This window comes from Astatotilapia calliptera, chromosome 1 (genome assembly GCF_964374335.1).
Source record: "Astatotilapia calliptera chromosome 1, fAstCal68.1, whole genome shotgun sequence".
NCBI lineage: Eukaryota > Metazoa > Chordata > Actinopteri > Cichliformes > Cichlidae > Astatotilapia > Astatotilapia calliptera.
The window spans coordinates 14,724,646-14,746,802 of NC_137422.1; the positions used below are offsets into that span (position 1 = coordinate 14,724,646).

At 42.3% G+C, this 22,157-nt stretch overlaps 2 protein-coding genes across 2 annotated transcripts; one reads left to right on the forward strand and one right to left on the reverse strand.

Moving 5' to 3' along the window:
* The first annotated feature begins 671 nt into the window (after positions 1 to 671).
* Positions 672 to 17,684, forward strand: tmem39a (transmembrane protein 39A). Its single transcript, XM_026164516.2, has 9 exons — positions 672 to 1,641; positions 6,901 to 7,114; positions 8,747 to 8,969; positions 9,205 to 9,288; positions 9,417 to 9,571; positions 10,228 to 10,585; positions 10,688 to 10,875; positions 10,974 to 11,094; positions 14,657 to 17,684. Exons 2-9 carry the CDS (start codon positions 7,002 to 7,004, stop codon positions 14,894 to 14,896), a joined length of 1,482 nt encoding a protein of 493 aa, XP_026020301.1. The 5' UTR covers positions 672 to 1,641; positions 6,901 to 7,001; the 3' UTR covers positions 14,897 to 17,684.
* Positions 17,621 to 22,003, reverse strand: LOC113020497 (serine protease 23). Its single transcript, XM_026164530.2, has 2 exons — positions 20,435 to 22,003; positions 17,621 to 19,708 (listed from the first exon to the last, which is right to left on the reverse strand). The coding sequence occupies exons 1-2, from the start codon at positions 20,461 to 20,463 to the stop codon at positions 18,511 to 18,513; spliced, it is 1,227 nt and encodes a 408-aa protein (XP_026020315.1). The 5' UTR covers positions 20,464 to 22,003; the 3' UTR covers positions 17,621 to 18,510.
* Between the last annotated feature and the right edge of the window lie 154 nt (positions 22,004 to 22,157).

The window sequence follows — 22,157 nt, forward strand, 5'->3', positions numbered from 1 at the left end:
AGGAGCTAGAAACATTCCTCTGAGAGTTTGCTCCATACTGACATGACAGGATCACACAGTTGCTGCAGCTTTGTTAGCTGCTCATCTAAGATGAGACTCTTTTGTTCTACCCCCTCCAACAGGTGATCTACTGGATTGAGATCTTTTGACTGTGAAGGAGTACAGATAACTCATTTTCATGTTCAGTAAACTAATTTCAGATGATTTGAACTTTGTGACATGACACGTTGTCCTGCTGCAAACAGCCATTAGAAGATTGGCATTGTGGGGTCATAAAAGAACGAACATGGTCACAAACAATACTCAGGCAAGCTGTAGTATTTAAACAATGCTGAGTCCAAGAGGTCCAAAGTGTGCCAAGAAAATATCCTACACCACTAGACCATTATTAGCCTGAAGCACTGATGCAAAGCAGAATGGATTTATGTTTCATGTTGTTTATGCTAAATTCTCCTAACATTTAGTTGTCTCTGCAGAAATTCAAAACAAAACAAAAACTTCAGACCAGGCAACAATTTTACAATCTTCTCTTGTCCAGTTTTGGTGAGCCTTAGTGAACTGTAGCCTCAATTACCTGTTCTTAGCTGACAGGGGTGGTACCAGGTGTGATCTTCTACTGCTGTGTACAGGCAGAAGACCACACCTGGTGATGCAGAGATGCTCTTCTGCATACCTTGGTTGGAACAACTGGCTCTTTCAACCATTGTTGTCTCCTCAAAGCAGTCTGGCCATTCTCCTCTGACATCAACAAGGCATTTTCACCCAGAGAACTGCTGGTCACTGGATATTTTCTCTTTTTTGAAACCACTCTCTGTAAACCCTTGAGATGTTTGTGTGGGCAAATCCCAGTAGATAAACAGTTTCTGAAATACTGCGCTAAAGAAATTGCACACACATACTTTTTAATGTTTTTTGCATAATTAATGTGGTGCCAGCAAAAAGACGTATTGTTCAAAGTCACTTAAATTACTTTCATTATGGTGAATATGAATTACATTCTTAGAAAGATATATTTAATCTCGATTTTTTTTTCTTTCTTTTTCTCTTTTGAAATTTTATCTTCAATCGCAATTCCATAATTTATTATGATTGTTATTTATGTATTTTACCATTGTAGGGCAGTAGGAGAGACAGCTGAATAGTTTGTCACTACAAACAACAGTATGGGCAGTAAAATCGTGTGCATGCAAAATGTTCTGATAGTACAGTACATGAGTGAAGTGCAGCATTGAGATGATCACTAAGAATAAAAGATGAAAAAACGATGCACTGACTCCAGATCAGCTTTTTTGGTAAGTTTTTTTTTTTAATCAAACTGCGACTGTGCAGCTTGCTTTAGTCGCGCGCTGATGACGACACGCGCAGAGGCGGTGCGGGTTTGCCACGTCGGTCTCTGTGCAACGCATTTACACTGTTGCTCTTCCAGCCCAGGGCTAACTTTTTGTGGCGTTTAGTGCTCTCACCCTGAGAAAAGGCGACCCCCCCGGTGTCGCCCTCGCCGCTGTAGCCCGTCGCCACAGCAGCTCAGTCCAGGGAATTGAAGCTGAAAGGCGGAGAAATGCTCGGTACTGCCCGGACTCGCCGCACAACTGACTGATGCATCCTCGTCCAGCTCAGCCGCCCGCATGTTGTCGATGTTTTGTGAGTAACGACGGCTTTTACACAGCTTTTAAACTGTCCACGTTTGCCACCGAGCTAAAAGCTATTGCCTGTGTCCGTTTTAGCGCTCTTTTTAAAGTGCGCTCCCAAGTTTCCGCAGTCTTAAAAAATGACAACGCCGCCTGATGTCATGATCCAGACGAGCAGCTTTCAGTGCACGTCTTAGCAAGTCTAACACCCCCCCCCCCCCCAAGAAGAACAAAAAAATAAAAACCCAAAACACCGTCTCACAAAATGTTGTGCAGAGTGCAACAAAAGCATTTCACAATTATAAGGAGTCGCGCTTAAAGTAAGAAACACGTTGCACTTCCACAAAATTGCTAAACACCATCCTGCAATCCCTTCATTGTAGTTCATTTCTGTACGCCTCAGTTCCCGTTTTCACTTTTGGCTTCTTTTTTTTCGAGTTGTCATCTTGCGTCCCTGCGCTCTGTTTGAGTCGCGTGTGCGTGAGTTAACGTCGGTTTCCTGTTTGTACAGTCAGCTCCAGTGCTCGATATTGATGCCGCACAGTGGCCTGTGAGCAAGCTGTTTTATCTTTTCCATCATGTTTCACAAGCTCCATCAGCATAAAGGAAATGTTGGTATACATAGAGGCTGCTGCTTATCTGGCTCTGGTTTAATTTTCGTTTAGAAGTCTGTCACTGGTTGATGAGAAACTGTGTGTGTGTGTGTGTGTGTGTGTGTGTGTGTGTGTGTGTGTGTGTGTGTGTGTGTGTTTTAAGTCACTGGGTAATCATAAGAATCTATATAATGAGAGTGACAAGGATTTGAGTTGTAGCTACACTTCCTGGAGGTTTGTATGTTCTGTTGTTTGCAGCCCTGCAACAAGCAAACAAGAAAATAATGGGGGGAAAGTCTCAAGTGTCTCTTTTTATTGTAGGTTATCATTATTTTAGTTTTTAGTATGCGTTTCATGTTTTACGGTATATCTATAATGATGAGTGAACAGGCTCACACATATACCCAGCCTGTTTTCTACTCATAAATGCCACCATACCTTTGACAGAAGAAGGAAAAACAAAACGCTGAAACCCTCAGAATCATATGAATGCTCTCACTGGCCGCTTCATTAGGAACACCTGTTCAACTCCTTGTCGACAGAAATATCTAATCGCTCAGATATTTAATCAAAAAATCTAAGCAGTCCATCACAGGGTGGTAACTCTGCATTTAGTTGTGTAGATATGATCGAGACGACCTGCTGAAGTTCAAACCATCAGAATGAGGAACAAAGATGATGATGAAAGTAGCATGGTTGTGCCAGACAGTTTGGTCTGAGCAATGGAGAAACTGCTAATCTACTGGGATTTTCCCTCATAACCATCTCTATGGTTTACAGAAAATGGTCAGAAGAATAGAAACTTTCTAGTGAGTGGCAGTTTTCTTGTGAAAGATGCCAAGAGTGGAGAATGGCCAAACTGCTCTGAGCTGATAGGAAGGCAACAGTAACTTAAAAAAAATAGCTTGCTCCAACCGAGATGTGCAGAAGAGCATCTCTGAACACCTCCAACCTTGAAGCAGATGGGCTATGGTGGCAGAATACCACACTAGGTGCTGTTTCTGTCAACTGAAAACAGGAAACTGATGTGTAATGGTGTGTAGGGTATTTGCTTGCTGTACTTCGGGCCTTTTAGAACCAGCTGAGTATTGTTGCTGAACTTGTGTATGCCTTTATGATCACAGTTTGGCCATCTTCTGATCACATTGAGTTCACTGTGCACAAATGATCTCCACAGTCTCCAAATCTCAGTCCAGTTGAGCATCTTTGGAACGTAGTAGAAAGGAAGATTTGCGTTATGGATGTTCAGCAGACAAATCTGCAGCAGCTATGTGATGCTGGCATGTCAGTATGGATCAAAATCTGAATCTCTCATGCACCTTGTTCAATCTGTGCCATGAAGAATTATGTCAGTTGTGAAGGCAAAGGAGTGTCCAACCCAGTGCTAGTAAGGTGTACCTAATAAAGTGACTAGTAATCACGAGATAAAACGGCAGCAAATTCTTAAAAATCTGGAACTGACTACAAATTATTTAAATTATTAAGCTGTTAAAAGTGTCTTACATTGAATTCCCCTTTTCTTTTATAGAATATACGTGATGTTATTGCACTTATTGCACTTTACTACATATAAATTGCTACTGTTGGTTAGTGTGAACGTCTCCATTAAGAATAGGTGAGTCTGAAAAGTATGATATGCGATATGACCGAAATCTCATATCCCGATATAAGAATTCTATCGTCCCGATAACAATAAAAATCACAAAAATGTAACATTTTCTGTAAATTCTGTGAATCTCGGGCAGCTCGACTTGCGTGAAGTGTTTCCAGCTGCGCGTCCTTTACCCGGAGTCGAGTGTTTTAACCGATGCATGAAACTATACATTTTTAGACATAAGTTGTAACGGCCACCGTTTTCTTTGTATTTATTACACGGCGTGCTGCGGGGAAAAGCCTGTTCTAACGTTTGAGTCTAAGGTTTATTTTTTAGCACCTGGCGGCTCTTTTTTAATTCTCATCTGTAAATAATCTGCTCTTTCACGTGATTCAGTTTATTTTGAAAAGTCTCAACAGGATCTTGAGCTTTATTGTGAAAGGTTTATGTGGAACATAATTCAAATATTTATTTAATATTTATAAAAATGAACCAGTTACAACTTTTTGTATGTGACCTGTTTACTGTTTTAAATGTGCCATAAACTGAATATCTGTAAGGCTACAACTCTTTGGTTGACATGACTTCAGAGATCTTGGAGATTTGTGGAAAACGGTTGCGAAATTGTTTTTAAAACACACACACTCGCGCACACATGCACTTTAAAAAAAACCAAAACAGACAAACAAAACAAAAAGTGACTCTTGCGTGCTCCCACTTCAGATTTTAATCCTTTAAATATGGAACCGTTTAAACTTTAAATTTAAAATAAGCTGTGTATCTGTGGACTTCTGTTTTATAAATGTGTGCTGCAGAGCATCAGCTAGCTGACCTATTACCACAGCTCATTGGGCACCTTGATAGAAAAAGCTCAGGTGTAATCAGTAACAGTCTGTGAATTAGGCCAGATATGAGTAAGCACGGGGACATTTGTTTGTGTTCTCTAAAGGAGCAGAGAGCAGGTTTTGTCTGACAGGTTGTCATTTTCTGTGTATATCAGTCTCACTAAACACGTTTGCACACACCCTCAGAGGTGTGTTAGCATTTGAATTCTTTGGCATGAAGACACTTAAAAATCCCTCTGTAAACGCCTCTGGGCATTTGTTTCCCAAAATCAGCGTAAGCATGCCCAACTGCTTACGTTCAGGTTTTCTTGTCTGTGCAGTCAGAGAGCAATGACGGGTCTTTTTGCCTTGCTTAACAGGGAGTTTGACAGGAGAGTGTAGCCTCTGAAAAGATAAAGGGGATCTCTGTGTCTATTTCTATAGCCGCTTTTACATAGACTGGAGATGAAATGGGCAGCATCTCAAAATTCGAATCGAGAAACTGCCCATGAACTGAGAAAAGTCAAGCGTGCAGCTGCCAAGATGCCACTTGCCACCAGTTTGGCCATATTTCAGAGCTGCAACATCACTGGAGTGCCCAAAAGCACAAGGTGTGCAATACTCAGAGACATGGCCAAGGTAAGAAAGGCTGAAAGACGACCACCACTGAACAAGACACACAAGCTGAAACGTCAAGACTGGGCCAAGAAATATCTCAAGACTGGTTTTTCTAAGGTTTTATGGACTGATGAAATGAGAGTGAGTCTTGATGGGCCAGATGGATGGGCCCGTGGCTGGATTGGTAAAGGGCAGAGAGCTCCAGTCCGACTCAGACGCCAGCAAGGTGGAGGTGGAGTACTGGTTTGGGCTGGTATCATCAAAGATGAGCTTGTGGGGCCTTTTCGGGTTGAGGATGGAGTCAAGCTCAACTCCCAGTCCTACTGCCAGTTTCTGGAAGACACCTTCTTCAAGCAGTGGTACAGGAAGAAGTCTGCATCCTTCAAGAAAAACATGATTTTCATGCAGGACAATGCTCCATCACACGCGTCCAAGTACTCCACAGCGTGGCTGGCAAGAAAGGGTATAAAAGAAGAAAAACTAATGACATGGCCTCCTTGTTCACCTGATCTGAACCCCATTGAGAACCTGTGGTCCATCATCAAATGTGAGATTTACAAGGAGGGAAAACAGTGCACCTCTCTGAACAGTGTCTGGGAGGCTGTGGTTGCTGCTGCACGCAATGTTGATGGTGAACAGATCAAAATACTGACAGAATCCATGGATGGCAGGCTTTTGAGTGTCCTTGCAAAGAAAGGTGGCTATATTGGTCGCTGATTTGTTTTTGTTTTGTTTTTGAATGTCAGAAATGTATATTTGTGAATGTGGAGATGTTATATTGGTTTCACTGGTAAAAATAAATAATTGAAATGGGTATATATTTGTTTTTTGTTAAGTTGCCTAATAATTATGCACAGTAATAGTCACCTGCACACACAGATATCCCCCTAAAACAGCTAAAACTAAAAACTACTTCCAAAAACATTCAGCTTTGCTGTTAATGAGTTTTTTGGGTTCATTGAGAACATGGTTGTTGTTCAATAATAACATTATTCCTCAAAAATACAACTTGCCTAATAATTCTGCACTCCCTGTAAGTCTTAACCTCTGTTTTACTGTTTGGGTTTTTTTGGGGTTTTTTTTTATCATTCAATAAAAAAATTGTGAGCTCATTTGAGTGGCTATAGTTTGTGGTGGAACTTTCACTGTGTTGTAATCGAAAGTGTGTCAGATAATTTGTCTGTTCCATTTCTGTCATTGAAATAAGGTTGTGAGTTAAAAGAGCAGCTAGAAACTGTCCTCACAACATTCCAACGAAATTCTGCTTATTGTAGATAAGATGGCTCAGAGGACCTGTAAGTGTTTTATATGTGAATGAAGACAACCTTGTTCATTATCCCTCTTAGGTTTTAACAGATTATTTCAAGTATAGTTCAAATGTGATTGACATTACATAGTAGTGTGCTAGTTGTATCAAACACAGCAGCTTTGACAAGCTTGTAAACTCTTGTTGAAGTTGCCTTTCATTCTGAAAACAGTTACATAGAATTAAAACGATTTAACAAAAAAAATGACAAAGCTCCGTTCTCGCTGAGTAGAGGGCTTTGGGTTTTTGTCAGTTCAGTTTGAATGGTGTGCTGCGGGTTTTTCATAATCTGTCTTGTCTTATGAAACGTTGTCTTCTTTTCTGGTTTGGTTCACAGTGGCCTGGCAGTACATGGTGGCTCACTGAGGAGGAAGGGGGAAGTCCCAGTGGCTTTTGGTTGGTGGGCTCTGCCCTTGGTTGCCACAGTAATAGGCGACCATGCCAGGGGGTCGCAGGGGTCCCAGCAGACAGCAGCTAAGTCGCTCCGCTCTGCCGTCCCTGCAGACTCTGGTCGGAGGAAACGTCGGGAATGGTACAGGCCTCAGGAACAGGTATGTACACAGAGAGCCTCTCAGTGCTGTCAAGATGCAGTAATAAAGAGGTTTTGATTCATTAATGCATTTAAAGCAGGAATGGACTGATTGAGAAATTCTGAGCCAATTCACAATATAGAACTTCTTTTTTCTTGTATTATGTCAACTTTCTGTGTGAGGTGAAAGTCAGAAATCTTGATGATACATGATTCATGTGTCATCAAGATTTCTGAATCATTTTCATCTAAATGAGACATTTACTATGAATCATCACACTCTTTTAACCTGTGATGCACATGAACATTGGCCACTGACAGCTTCTTTACAAGACCACTAAAGAATAATTTTGAAGGTCAAATTTCGATTCAGAAATTCACTGCAACTGTTATTTTTGTATGTTTGCTATTATTGTGCTTTGAGCAAAACATTTGTTGTAATGTAGACAAACCAACGATCAACTTATAGGATCTTGGATTGTTGCCCCCCGACTAGGGATGGGTATTGATAAGATTTTCACGATTCCGATTCCATTTATGATTCTGTTTAACGATTCGATTCTTTATCAATTCTTTTTAAAAAGGAGAACACTAAGGTCGATTAGCTTAGCGCTTTGTTTTATATCTTCTCTTTGAACAAGATAGAAATTTAGGAGTAACATAGCCTTACAAACCCAACAGTGAGATCTTAAGAGATCCACAGCCTACTGCTCTTCAATGGGGTGTCACAGGGTCCCCAGGAAAAAAAATTGTAAATGTAAAATAATAAAATAAATATTCTTCTGTAGCAATAACAAAGTATAACATAAATTATTTGTAGCAATTATACAAGAATATCCAGTAATGTCCCTGCCTACGATTAAACACATTCACTTACCAAAAATCGGGGCATCTACTGTGGCAAATGGGTGCAAGCGTTTTATCACAAACTTAGTCACTGCTCGGTGACATTCATCTATCCTGGCCTGAAAGGAGACGCTACCGGTAGACTGCAGCGACAACTGCCAGCATCTGAGCCAGCCAGACTCTGTCTCTCTCATCATGGTCACCTAAATGCACAGTAATGGCAGGTTTTGTAATAAGGCAGATCGCGCTAACATAATATGCACTGTTAGTTTACCTGCCGCATTAACGGGAGAGGACGTGCAAACGTTACCGCTGCTGCTGGGTTGAGATTCACGAGTCCGGAGCGGAATTAAAAACACGACATTCATTTAAAGTTGTCGTGTGTTTTGTGAGCAAATGCTTTTGCATATTCGTCGTGTTTCCTCCCTTAAATGAAATCTCTACTTTTGAAGTATTGCAAGTTGTCCTGTTGTCACCCGTTCTCGTAAAGTATAACCAAACTTTTGAGCGTTTGAGCCGCTTAGGCGCCGTGTTTCCTGCCAGGTAAATGACGCTCCGCAACGTGGTGACGTCATTCGGGGCGACTGGAATCGATAAGGGAATCGTTTGCAAAAATGGCAAACAATTCCAAAAAACAACCACTTGTTGCCAGGGTGTTGTAGACTAGTCTCCACATCCCACTTTGTTTGCATACACACCTTGCAGTAGGTGTCACATTTTTAATCACACACCCAGATGTGTTTGAGTATTTATATTTCTCTCTCTCTCCTTGTGTTGCGTGCTTTCTTTTTTCTCTTTTTCCCTCCAGGAGCAGTAACACGCTGGGTCTATCTGCTCCACCCATCTCAGCCCTCATTACTCCGGAGCCAGTGCGTCACTCGAGGATCCCCGAGCTGCCATTGGACAGCAGTCTGCTGTTTGAGTTCCTGCTTTTTCTCTATTTGCTGGTGGCCTTGTTTGTCCAGTACATAAACATCTACAGGACAGTGTGGTGGTACCCATACAGCCACCCTGCTGCCTCTACCTCACTCGTAAGAACACATAACACACTCTTTTCCCACCAGTTCCCTCAGTAGTCCTAAAAAATAGGTCATCATTTCAGTTTTCTGTTATCACAGTTTTAAAACTGTAAGTAAAACTGCATCAATATGTTGCTGTCTTTCCCCAACTCATAACATGCGACTTTCTTATTAAGAGGTTTAATTTAATAAGCAACAATTTCTCTGTGGAGAAACAAACCCCTATCTTTTTATCTTCCCACAACAGAACTTTCATTTAATGGACTACCACCTGGCTATCTTCATCACAGTAATGCTGGCCAGGAGGCTCGTTTGGACAATTGTTTCTGAGGTAAACACAGATTCGATCTCTGTAAGCAGTCAGCAAGCACACTGTAGGGACCTGATCCCTCATGATGTCAGTGTGGCTGCCGTGCTCTCTCTCATAACGGCGTGTTGTTCTGCTTCTGTCTCGCCCAGGTGTCTCAGTGCAGCGGGGGGTCTCTGCTGCGCTACGTGCTTCTAATCGCAGCTCGACTCAGCCTGCTGACCCTGTGCGGCTGGGTGCTGTGCTGGACGCTGGTCAACCTCTACAAGGAAAACTCTGTTCTTAACCTCCTCTTCCTGGGATATCCGTGAGTGTTTGGTCCACTTCACTCTCTAAAGGCCAGTCTACCACTGAATAATTTGTCTCAAAGCAAAGCATTTCTAAGTGTTTTGAATTATCTGGAGTGAAGCAGTCAAAGTCTGCTATCAGAGGCGCAATGCATGCAAATTGTAAAAAATGGGGATAATTTTTATATTTGGAATAAGAGTCAGTAGCTTTATAAGAAATAACAGAAACTGGGCTGTGCAGCTCCTGAATGAAGTATTGTAAAAAATGTGCACAGGTTGTGTGGTGATCTGATAAGCGCTTTATCTGAAGTGCTTCCCACAAATGGTTGCCACAACTGTCAAATGAACCTCTGTCAGCAGGACTTAAATTGTCTTTTTTCCTGCTTGCTTTGGCATCAAATTCTAAAAGACATTTTTCTGATTGGACTGTGTAAAAGTAAAAACCTTGCTCGCATACACGGTTTGTGGCTGCAGCAGTGGGAAAAAATCCTAAACTTAAAAGCATTGGAAAAGGAATAATTTGGCTACTATACATTTTCTAGCCATTAACCAGATATTTTTTAAAGGAAATGGTTCAGATAGCTGTAAGTTTATGTAGACATTGTATTTACCATCTCATCCTCATCTGAAGGTAAAAAAAATGCTTTTGTGTCATTTATTTATTTTTCATCCCCAGATTCGGTGTTTATGTCCCACTCTGCTGTTTCCATCAAGAGGGAGGGAAAAGCCAGGTGGCACCAGCCGATTGTGATTACACAGCTGACCACCAGCAGACCGACCTAACAGAAACCCCCTTCTTCCGACCACGCGACTTCCTCTTCCTATTACGAGAGAACCTCAGAGAGCAGTTTTCCAGCCCCCCACACACGCCCACACACACCTGCCCGCCACCCACACACTCTCACACACCAGAGCTGATTCGAGCAGAGGTGGAGGAGCTGAAGAGCGACTTCAACCGGCGAATCAAGGAAGTGCTTTTCAACTCGCTCTTCAGCGCTTACTACGTAGCCTTTCTGCCCCTCTGCTTCGTTGAGGTGGGTGTTTCACTTGCGTCTCTTTCTCTGTCATAAATTCCCGACCTTTCGCGTTGCGTAGGGTTGCTTCTGGTTTCTTACTCGTTCTTCTTACTCCTACAGAGCACCCAGTACTATGACATGCGGTGGTCATGTGAGCATCTCATCATGGTGTGGATCAATGCATTCGTGATGCTGATGAGCCAGCTGCTGCCCCCCAGTTACTGCGACCTGCTTCATCGCTCGGCGGCTCACCTCGGCCGCTGGCAGAAGCTGGAGCACGGCTCATACAGTAACGCACCTCAACACATGTGAGTGGCCCAGTGTGCGCACACTCTGGTGTACTTAGACAAGTTTAGAAATGTCTATTTAATAGGTTATGTATAACTGTGGTGTTAATGTTTTGCAGGTGGTCAGAAAGCACCATTTGGCCTCAGGGGGTGTTAGTACGACATAGTCGAAGTCTGTATAAGGCGGTCGGTCCCTATAATGTGGCTCTCCCCTCTGATGTTTCCCATGCAAGATTTTATGTGAGTACCTGTGAATTTCCCATATTAACTACACTGATGTTCACCATTTTTCAGTTTATAGTTTTGGTCCTTATTCCCTTCTGATCTCTAATAAAATGTTTTTCAAATGTGTTCAGAAATGAGGAAAAAACAAACAAAAAACATCAGCTGTGGTGGAACTGCCTTCCTTATTATGTAGTCACTGCTCTGTGCTGTTCAGCAGTGTCCCTCTTGCAGCAGTATTTGATTACTTGCAAGCATTAGAAGAGTACTAGCTTATCGCCACTGAAGGCAGGTTTAGGTACAGACACACCCAAGCCTATTCATGATTCCTGGGAAACCTCCTCCCTCCAACTCAGGCGTGTTTACGTTTGATTATGAAAATTCAGTTGCAGAGTGTCACCAAGAGGTGGCGCTTTCCTCACAAAAACTTTGACTTGTGTTGATTTCTTGTACAAAACTTCATGTTATAGATCAAAGAAAAGATCTGAAATTGGTTCAACTCTAATTTTTCAGTTATTGTTTGCTTGGTGATTATTTTTTGCAGTCTTCTGTTTGATCTGTGATTATGATCAACATTCAGCAGGTTAGTCTAGTGTTAACTCGGTCAATGTCTTTTAGGAGTAACTGGTATGTATAACGTTTTCAGCTCCAGTGAATTCAAGCACTTTATTTACATGTTGCCAAGGTAAATTACCGTGTTGGAGCTATTTTCTGTGTATTTGTGTGAGCGTGAACGGACCTTAATTCTGATCAGCTGATTGGGCTTTGTGTTTTTGTGTGGGCAGTGATGATGTGTTTGGAAATAAGAGTACTCATAAACTAAGCACAACCTCATGCTGCCTTTATTGAAACGGGACATTAGAGCTTTACCAATTAAAATGAGATTTTTACTACTTGTTTCTGCCGAGTGGACGAAATTAGAATTGTGTTTGTTTTTGCTGTTGAAACCAACAATTTCTCCTGAGGAGATGCCGTGTTCTCACAATTGTCCTGAATTTAAGAGCGATATTCTAAAAACTGTTTGTTTAATACAGTAGACCTGAATAAATTATAATGACAAACTCTTTTAGTCAATCCATCAGGTAGAAATGACTTGTGCCACATTTTAAGTTGCATAAAACAAACAATAGAGACGGTATTACATGTATTTTTATTTTTGGGGGTTTTAACAGACTTTTGCACTTAGTTGAAAAAAAAAAAAAAAAAGAAAAGATCATTAACACAAAATACTGGATTCAAGGACAAAACAGGACGGGAAAACTGGAAAGCAGCAATCTCTCCTCTTTGAAGTCGTCCCACTGTTCCAGAAAATACAAATCACTGCTTTGGAGAAAATCATAAGATGTTATATAAGAGGCCCATATAGCGTGTTGGGATCATGGTATGAATCAGGGGTCAGCAACCTTTAACACCCAAAGAGCCATTTGGACCCGGTTTCCACGCAAAAGAAAACACTGGGAGCCGCAAATACTTTTTGACATCTAAAATGAAGATAACACCGTATATATTGTTTTTTTACCTTTATGCTTTGTGTGAACAACTAAAGTGTGTTGCTTATGAAATCCATGAAGTGCTTCAGAGAAAATTACATCCTATTTATGTAATTAACACATTTTGAACTTTTACAGAAATATAACAAAAGGAAAACTGAACTAAAATGATCCAGCAAAGACGATATATCTGTTGTGAGCCACCACCCTTATATATAAGGGTGGTGGCTCACAACAGATATATCGTCTTTGGGCTTTTCGAGGCTTGACCTGACTTTTAAAAAATAATTGGCAAAAAATGCACCATGCTGCTAAAAAAATGAAAAATAGATATTTGCAAAATTCTGATTAAATATGTATTTTACCTGGTTAATGTGTGTAGCAGGGCGTGGTCTGCAGCGCCGCTGCAGGGGAGGCGGAAGCACCGGAGTGGCACCCGCAATCACGCCTCGCCGTCTTTACATCTGTGCTGTTGTGTTTGGTGTGTGTCGGGCTGTGAGCTGAAAAGCTACAGCCGGCTGTAAGCGTCAGCAACCGTGTGTGAAAAGTGGTCAATAAAGAGATGCTGAAAAGCATGTTCATGCAAACATCGTCGGGTGTGCCCTGACTTCTGGTCCCGAACCTCTGTGCACAGTGTCTGCAAATCGGGGCTTTCATCTTTACGCAGGACTGTAAGCTGTCGTCTGTGAGGCGTGAGCGGTCTTTGTTTTTAACATAGTCCACGGTGGAGAACAGCTGCTGACATAATGTGGATCCGAAGATCCATAATTGGCCTACCTGGGGTTGAAAGTCTCGAAAAATGCATGCCGTTTTGGCGGGTACACCGGCTTCCGCGAGTGTGACGCTTATTTTGAGCGATGAAAAAATAATAGAATGTAATTTTATTATTTTATTTCAATATCACAATAATCTTCGAATTTAGAACTTAAGTTAAAAAAGAACTAACATAAATAAAATACACTTCAGCTAAATACTTCTAATTTATTTTCCCAAACCACGCGGAGCCGCAGTATAAGGACTAAAGAGCCGCAGGTTACAGAGCCCTGGTATGAATGTTTGGGCTGGGGTTTGAAAATCAAGCTGTTTGAATGGTTCAGACAGAAGGGTCCACAGTAACACTAATGATGGTTTGGGCTCTTACCTGTCAGCAAAAACAAGATTTGACATCACTGCTGCGTCCATCATGTAGCTCTTCACTGAGTCTGCACCCCAGATGTTTAGAACAGAGCTCCACGTGGCCCATGTCTAAACACAAACTACTGCAACAAGTGAATAAAGTGAGTAAAGTACGAGTTTCCTCAGAGGCTAATGCACTGTGTTCAGACTGCCGGTACAGAAGCGCTGATGTCTGGCACTTCTCACTCAGTGATAGAGTTGAGCTAGCATCTTTACTTCTCGCTGACTCTGAAGCCGAGCTTCAAAAAATCATCAGCCTGTGGTCAAGCACAGCGGCAAAATTTGTGTGGCTGCTCAACCACAGATATTGTCTTTAAACAGATATTGGAGAAGAAAAACATGCAGTAAGATGTGATCTTTAATGGGATTCCCTGAAACAGCTGGATTCACACATCGGTGAAGTGATAAGGAAGCTGCTCGGCGGCTGGTTGTGCCCAACATTTCTGAGTATTTATTTACCGCCGCCCCCTCTGAGTGTCCTGGCTGTCTCCCACAGTCCACAGCAGGTCAAGTTGTCTGCCACACTAACCTGCTAAGTGTCCATACATGTGTACTCTATTCAGTCTTTTTTGTTTTGTTTTGTTTTTGCTTTCCCACCCCACAAAGCTATAGCCAATCCTGGGCACTTTGACAGAAACCCACACTCTCTCACATTCACATAAGCAGCCAGTTTAAATTTAACAGTTAACCTTCCTGTCTTTGGAGTGTGGGAGGAAACCTGTGCAGGCACGGTGTTAACAGGGGAACTCTAACCAGAAAGGCTCCAGTCCATCAGCAGGTTTCCAGAACTTTCTTGCTGTGAGGCAGCAGCGCTAACCACTGCACATATTGAATTTTTTATTTTATTTTATTTTTTTAATCTATGACACTCTGTCATTTTTTCCCCCCGTTCTTTGTGTCTGTTTGGCTTCCAGTTCCTGTTCCACAAGCCGCTGCGGATCTTGAACCTGCTGATCTGGATCGAGTCCAGCGTGGTTTTGTACCAGTTATACTCTCTGCTGCGCTCTGAGCGCTGGAACCACACATTGTCTCTGGGCCTTATTCTCTTCTGCAACTACTATGTCCTCTTCAAACTACTCCGAGACCGCATCGTGCTGGGCAAAGCCTATTCCTACCCTCTGTCCTCCAACAGTTTGGGGCTCAAGTCACAGTAAAGACTACACGGCGAGACCTCTCCTACAAACTCTGGACGCGGAGGCGAGACAGATGGAGGCCTGATGGATGTGGAAGGCGCTTGGAGATTAAGGGACTCATAATTGTGTTTTGATACGGTTCAATTTTTAATGCAGTGTTTATATATAGACCTATTTAAAAGAATATTTTTATTTTGTATACTATTTCGAGTTACACCGGGCATTACCACGCTCATGTCATTAGCATGTTGTGTTATGTTGTTGCTAGGTGACAGGGAAGTCAGGGAATGCCAGGAAGTGACTTTTCACCAAAGATATTTTAAGTGCAGGCGGCCAATGACGGCGCAGACTTTGCCTTTGACAGTCTGTTAAAACAGGCGTTCGATTCAGAGCAGAGGGAGGTTTCATGCTTGGGTCCTGATTGTCCTTTATTCTGCTTCAGTCTTAAATCTGGAACCAGTCGTTTCTGGGGGCATCAGCACGATTCCTTCATTTCAGTATTGGTGCAGCTCTTCGTCTCTAAAAGGAATAATTTGGGATTTTTGGGAAATGTGCTTATTGTCTTTTGATCAAAGTTAGACACTCAATCTGTTAACATTAGCAAATGCAAGAAAAATGGCTAGTCTGACAAATGTTTACCGTACCTTTTCATACCTGGGAGTCAAATCCTGCTGTTCTGCTACAAGTCTCTGCCGTCACAAAGATGCACATTAGTAGACTGCTTGTGTTTTGTCCTCCCCCTTTTGTTTTTATTTACTTGGGGATTGGCCATTTTTCATGATTTGGGTTAAATGTCCCTTTGCAAAGTTAGCTCTCTAAAGAAAAGCAACACTTAAAGGTTCCTAGTGTGTTTAAATTTAAACACCAAGGGCTCCTGTACAGGTGTCCGTGTTAGATATATCACTGTTTCCACTGCTGCAACCTCTGTAGTGACCCTAAAGGACTCTTTTTGTTTATATCTCTGAGATGGCTTTAACATAATGGCAGAATCTGATTCCCTGTGTGTGAAACCTTTTTTTTAATTTTTTTTAATATTTATTTATTTAATTGAGACAAAAGTCAAAGGGTAAAAATAAATCTGTCCAGTCGGTACATGTGAAACATGTTCATATTAATGAGCTTTAGGGGGTCATTGTAGGTAATTTTAGTGATTTTTGGTTTGTGCAGGATTGGCTGTTCCACTGTATAAATACTTAAACCTACGCTAAAAAGTCAGCTGAAGCTACTATCGAGGCAAGAGTGTGATATGAATCTTATTATCTAAATGTAAAAGGATGAGAACATTTCCTAAGAGTAAGTATTCCTTTAAGCAAAGTCTCAGTCTGTTATTTTTTTACTCAAAGTCCAATAAACTGTTCATGCAAACTGACTCGAGAGCAGTCTGGAAGAAAAACACAGTTGGTACTCCAATCCGCGGCCTCCGCAGACAATGCCGTGTTCTTCTCATTCAGCTTCTAACCACGTTTTCACAGTTAGTATCTGCTTGCTTCGTATCACTGGCTAACTGGAGGGTGGAGTAACAGCACCAGTCTCGCAACAACCTCACAAGCGTCAGACAAAATCTTTTGTCTGGCATCGTTAAACTCACTGCGCACTCATGAAAGTCCAAGTACAGTACTTAAAGTGAGAAAGGCTGCTGCTGTGAGAGGGTGATGCCTGAGCACACTTTCACACACTGAAATCTGGCTACAATACACCATGTTACTTAATGTTCATCCAGTCACTTGAATGTTTCAAGTATGATGGGATATAGGACTGTATCACATCAGGTCTGTGTCTGTTGTGGACTGGAACATCCTTCATCCTCACCCTTGACCCACTGCAAATAAGTCACTGTCACCATGCTCTCATTTAGGTTTGAACGCAGAGGGTGTTTAATAGTGACACTTCAGTGGGGACTGAATGCGTAATCGCAGGGTGTGGAAAGACAGCCACTTCATGTATTCTCAGTTACCGGAATGGTGTTACAAACAGGTTGCCTTGTTGCATTGTTGTTGCCTTTCTGTGTAGCTACACTTTGCGATCATCACCTTACCCGTCAGTAGTTTTGCCTTTATGTTCCTCCACCTCTCCATCACCAGCGTCCGTCTGCAGCCAGTGCGTAACTTCAGGCAGTATTAAACTTTAGTTTGACAAAGTGGATTTTTTTTTCCCACATTGCTACCTTTGAGATGAACCAGTGTACATGTGGAGCACACAGGTTTGACAGATCCTCTAATTCACATGTCATACATGTTCTAGTTTGTCTGCAAACGTCTCTCCTTTCTTTGGTGCTTATACTTTGTGGTCACTTTACACTTGAATGTAGCAAAGTCTTGCAGCTGAATTGTGCTGTTGATGTGAATCGGTATTTTTTTATTTTTTTTCTTTCTTTCTCCGTGCTGTTGCCTTCAGTTGAGCGCCATTGCTGAAATGAGTTTTGAATGGCTCTCATCTTTTAATTTGCCCAGGGCAATTCTGAAATGACACAATTTAACTCTAACTCCCGCTTCTGTGGAGAGTCTGCTTTGAATAAAAGCTGAAGAATTGAGATATGAATAGATTCTAAATTTATTACTGCTCTACCCTCTCGATTTTAGTCAACTTGTTGCTCATTTACTTCAAATGGTTTTAAAAAAACATGACATATCCACGTTTCCACATTCAGAGTCAGTGATGAACCCGTTGAGTATGTCAGTGCTGGAGAAGTCAAAGGAGCTGGTCCTCATATTTCGGCTTTTTACAGTGTTCAGGTTCCCCACAGCATTTCTGATTTTTTTTTTTTTTTTTTTTTTTTTTTGAAATTGGAAAATAAAACTTGTCGAACCAACGTTGTGTTTGTTTTAATTTGTCTTGTGAGCAGACTGGGAAAAAAATAGAAGACACTTGCCTTATTTCAAAGCATATATTTCATTAAATCTGACAGATTTCTGGTTTCTTCAGAAACGTCACAAATAAGTAAAAAGTGCTTATGTAGGCCTAAACTAACTTGGGATGCCATCATGTTCATGTGGACACCTGCAGTGTTCTTATGTGGCCAGCAGATGGCGCTTGGCAATAAACAACACTCCACAAACTGCTTCATTTACCAAGTAATCTGCAGACTTGCAAAAGTCCTGAAATATCAACACCTGCAAAACGCTTCCACCCCGCCTCCCACTGTAAATAAAGCATGCTATGCTTGTAGATAACTACTGTTTCCACTGAGAGGTTTGGAAGGAAACAGTTGGCAACTTTGGTAGCTGACTTGTACATTCATTCACAAATATAAATTTCAGTAGAGAAAACAGTGCAATCTTTAGTATTAGCTCAGTTAAAATGCTGCAGTGTCTAGATAAACAGTTTCTCTGGTCCCACCCCATCAGTCCATGTTTCAGATTAAATGAGTCCAAATAAAACTTGGTTATCCTGATAAATGTTCTAAAAGGGAGAAAAATACTTTCTTGATATCAAAAACTAAGCAAAGGCACAAATTAAAGTGGCCCATTTGTCATGTCATTACTGGATCTGAGTCTCGTCTGCGTGTAGATATTGGCATATTTATGTTAACATATCAGTGCTGTGGGCAGTGGGGTTGAAAAGTGTGGCTCCTGTTATGCCAAAGGGATTTGTGGCTGTGGTTTTACACCCCTTGTGTGGTCCTCATGTTTTTGTTTTCACCCCTCCCTACAGTCCATGAAGTTTCCTTTTATCCAGTAGCAGATCTGAGCATATTTCAGAGGCGTGATTCTCACTGCTACATTAAATTCCTGGGACGCACCTTGTCGCTCCACCCACTGATGCCCGGAAAACACACCTATCACCTTCCGCTCCCAGCGTCGACCAGCCCACATCCGCGCGTAGACTCCCGAGCCGCTAGCCCCGGGTTGAGCGTCGCAGTGCTGGTACAACAGGTCTGAAGTCTCCTCGCCGGCACGACAGAACCGATACACCAGCTGTCCTGGCCGGTCGTTATCGAATCCTGAGAAGTGGACTCGGCGACCAGGCAGTCCCTGAGCGGGGGGGCTGACTCCCAGCTTCATGTGGCGCCGTTTGTGGGGTTTCTTGAGTTCAAGCAAAGCATAGTCATAGTCCATTCCTATGTCATTAGCATTCCCTTTTATCCAGCCTTTGGGAACATGGGTGCGCTTGGCTCTGATCCACTGGAACTTCATTATGTCACTGGTAGGTGGTGCGTAGGGACTCGGACCTCCTTCAACATGGTTGGTGAAGTTGGAGAGAAGGTGGAAGGAAGACTGTTGTGTGTCTCGTTGCTTAGGTTTTAAAAAGCCAACCCGGAGCCTCTGAGCTCCTTTCACATAGTTTTTACCATCGTGAACACAATGAGCAGCTGTGAGAACATGACGGTCTCCCACCAGTGTACCAGAACACCCAGTGGACAGTTTGACAGCCACTGAGAATGGATATTTAAGCAAGAAGTCCTGCCCAGCAATGCTAAATCGCCCATCGTGGCCAAAGATCTGGCGCTTTCTTCTGACATGTGACCTCTCAGCCTTGCCTGAGGACCCAGTTAAGTAGGCTGGGGTCGTGTTAGAGTTGGGGTTGTAGCCATAGATCCTAATGGCAGTCTCAGTGAGCCGACCATTAGAGTGGAGAGTCTCATATGCCAGGAGACTCCGCAGGTCCCAGTAGCTTGGATGAGGGGCCTTCTTGTGGCATTCGGGGTCACAGGTTGAGGTGACGTCCAAGCGGGCCTGAGACAGAAAATGAGGGGCCGGCCGAGCCTCCGTGTGCTGGGGGATGACCACAGGGATACGCTGGAGGACCCACTGAGGGTGAGAGGAGGAGGAGGAGGATGATGAGGAAAACGGGAAAACAGGTAGAAGAAAAAGGAGAACGAGGAGGCCGGTCAACCTGCGGAGAAGAGGCAGGAGAGGTGAGTGAACAGCAGCACTGAAAAGATCAAATTTATCATACCGTGACCGGACGTTCGGACCCCTCAGCAAACATAACTAAAAAACAACATCTAGAATGCATTTCAGATTACATCACTACAGCCGGGAGAGTTTCTTTTTTTTCAACTTGAAGAATTTTTAACTTCACTGAAATCTGGCAGCCACAATCTTCCACTTTAAAAAATGCAGCCGATACCACGAACAAGGGCAAAGATCAGGCGTACTATGCTCGGATGGAAAATTCCCAAAGTGGCCTGAGGGATTGGCTTAAGCCTGCCAGAGTGGTGGAATAACAATAACAGTGTTACTGCACTAAATACAAGCTCTGTTACTTGTAAATAGGTTAGGGTGACAAAAGCCTTAATTTTGTATTTTAAACACGCTCAGACTTTTCTCTGCCCCCCGTCAGATCAACTACTTGATACACTGCTGTCAGGAACGGTAATAGAAAAAAAAATTCCATATCTGACTCTTGGATTAAAAAAAATCTTATTTTTTTAACTCATAAAATCAGAAGGCTAAATATCTATTTTCAGCACTGGTTTTCTAATTGCCGGCGGTAATTCTTCTTTACAGGTTTATTTCGTTATTTTACAACCTCGCCCTAAGGAGATTTTTCACGGTTCACACCCAGCCCCCCTACCCTCCTATAAACTGGGTGAAACCTGCCATAGAGGTTGCTTACCGGGGGAGCTCCGCCCGGGAGCGAGGCATTGTCAGGAGTCTCTGCAGGTGAGCTGTTGGCTGAACACCGACAGAGGGGCAAAACGCCTCAAACTAGAGCAGACTGCGCCCTCGATGGAAGCTGTGAAGCGGTGAAGAACTCCTGCTGCGAAAGCAAACCAGCTCTTCTCTCAGCTCTTCACTCAGGGACTGCAGACCTCAGCTGCTGAGCCGTGAATCCAAAAAGGAGTCGACAGCGGACGCGTTGAATCATCGCTGCTGCTGATGCTATAGGAGGAGGGGCAGGTCTCCTGCCTGCCTGTCTGGAGTCAAGCAGTCACATCCGATGCGGATGGAGTGTAACCACCCGGTCACGTGACTTTTTCTATCACAGGTGCTGGTTACCGTTACGAACTTTCTGCTGCGCGTATAATCAAATCCAAAAAAGCGTGTGTGCTGTATTTTTGTATCACACGCCGTTTCTGCATCTGGATTCAATATAATCAATAGTTCGATTTTATTCTGTAGAATTTCTGGCAGCGATGATCAAACAGAGAAAAAGACAGACAGTCTGTGACACAATGACATTTTCAGAAAGAAACCCACCAACATGAAACACGCACGTGCTCCGAAAGAGAAAATCGTGGACCCTTTAAAACAAGATGCAAAGAATTAGCAATTAAAATGTTTCTGATCAATAACTGCTTATGAGGAAAACTATCTGGCAAATAAGTGCAATGCTGTTGAAATGATAAAGATCTCAAAATGCAAACTGCTGCTGAAGATGGTCTGCTAAAGAGACTGTAGAGTTTTGCCTACTTCAGCAGGTGTGCAGTTGAGATCACCTCAAGAGTTTGAACTTTAATCACACTAAAGATTTTTTTATTACACTTTATTACACATTTTATTAAAAATGAATCTATCTATTCCCCTCATTCACTTATATTTTTTTGCTTTTGGTGTTGAGACCATCTGTCGTGCAACATCTATCGTGGTGCCTACAGAGTAATGTCTGATATCTAAATGTAAAGTCATGTGCATGGTTGCAATTCTATCACGTCGGTAAAATCTGGCCACAGGCAAACTCACTACACTTAGGTTTATAATTTGCTGAACAAAGACACCGTTTCTTTTTTTAGTTTTGATGCAGACGTTGATTTAAAGTACTGAATTTAGAGCTTTTCGCTGTCATTTTAAATTTGAGCTCCAAAGTGATGAGTGAGGCCAAAATAAATCTGTAAGATAGCAGAAACTTTAGGAGTGGCTGGATCAACAATCTGGTGCATTGTTTAAAAAGAAGGAATGCACTGACCAGCTCAGCAACACCAAAAATGCCTGAAAAGACACAGAAGACATCTGAAGTGCATCATGATAGAATTACTTCCTTGGCTAAGAAAAGCAACTTCAAAACATCTAACAAAGCCAAGAGCACTCTGTGGGAGGAAGGTGATGAGATGCCTTTATGAGTGGAAATGTGCAAAACCATTTAGAGTTTACCAGAAAGCGTCTAAAAGAGCCAGTGCAGTTCTGGAAAAGAAAAATAAACTTCCCCACAGATGAAACCAAGATGAAACTATCACATTACCTGTCAAACATGTGGAGGTAATTTCACAGCTGCCAGTGGACGTGAGTCAGTGGTTAATGATGATGTGGCCGCTGCTTCAACCAGCAGATTGAATTGTGTGATGCAGTTGTTTAATCTCTGCTCTGATTCAGCCACATGATGAAAACCTGATCACAGTGAA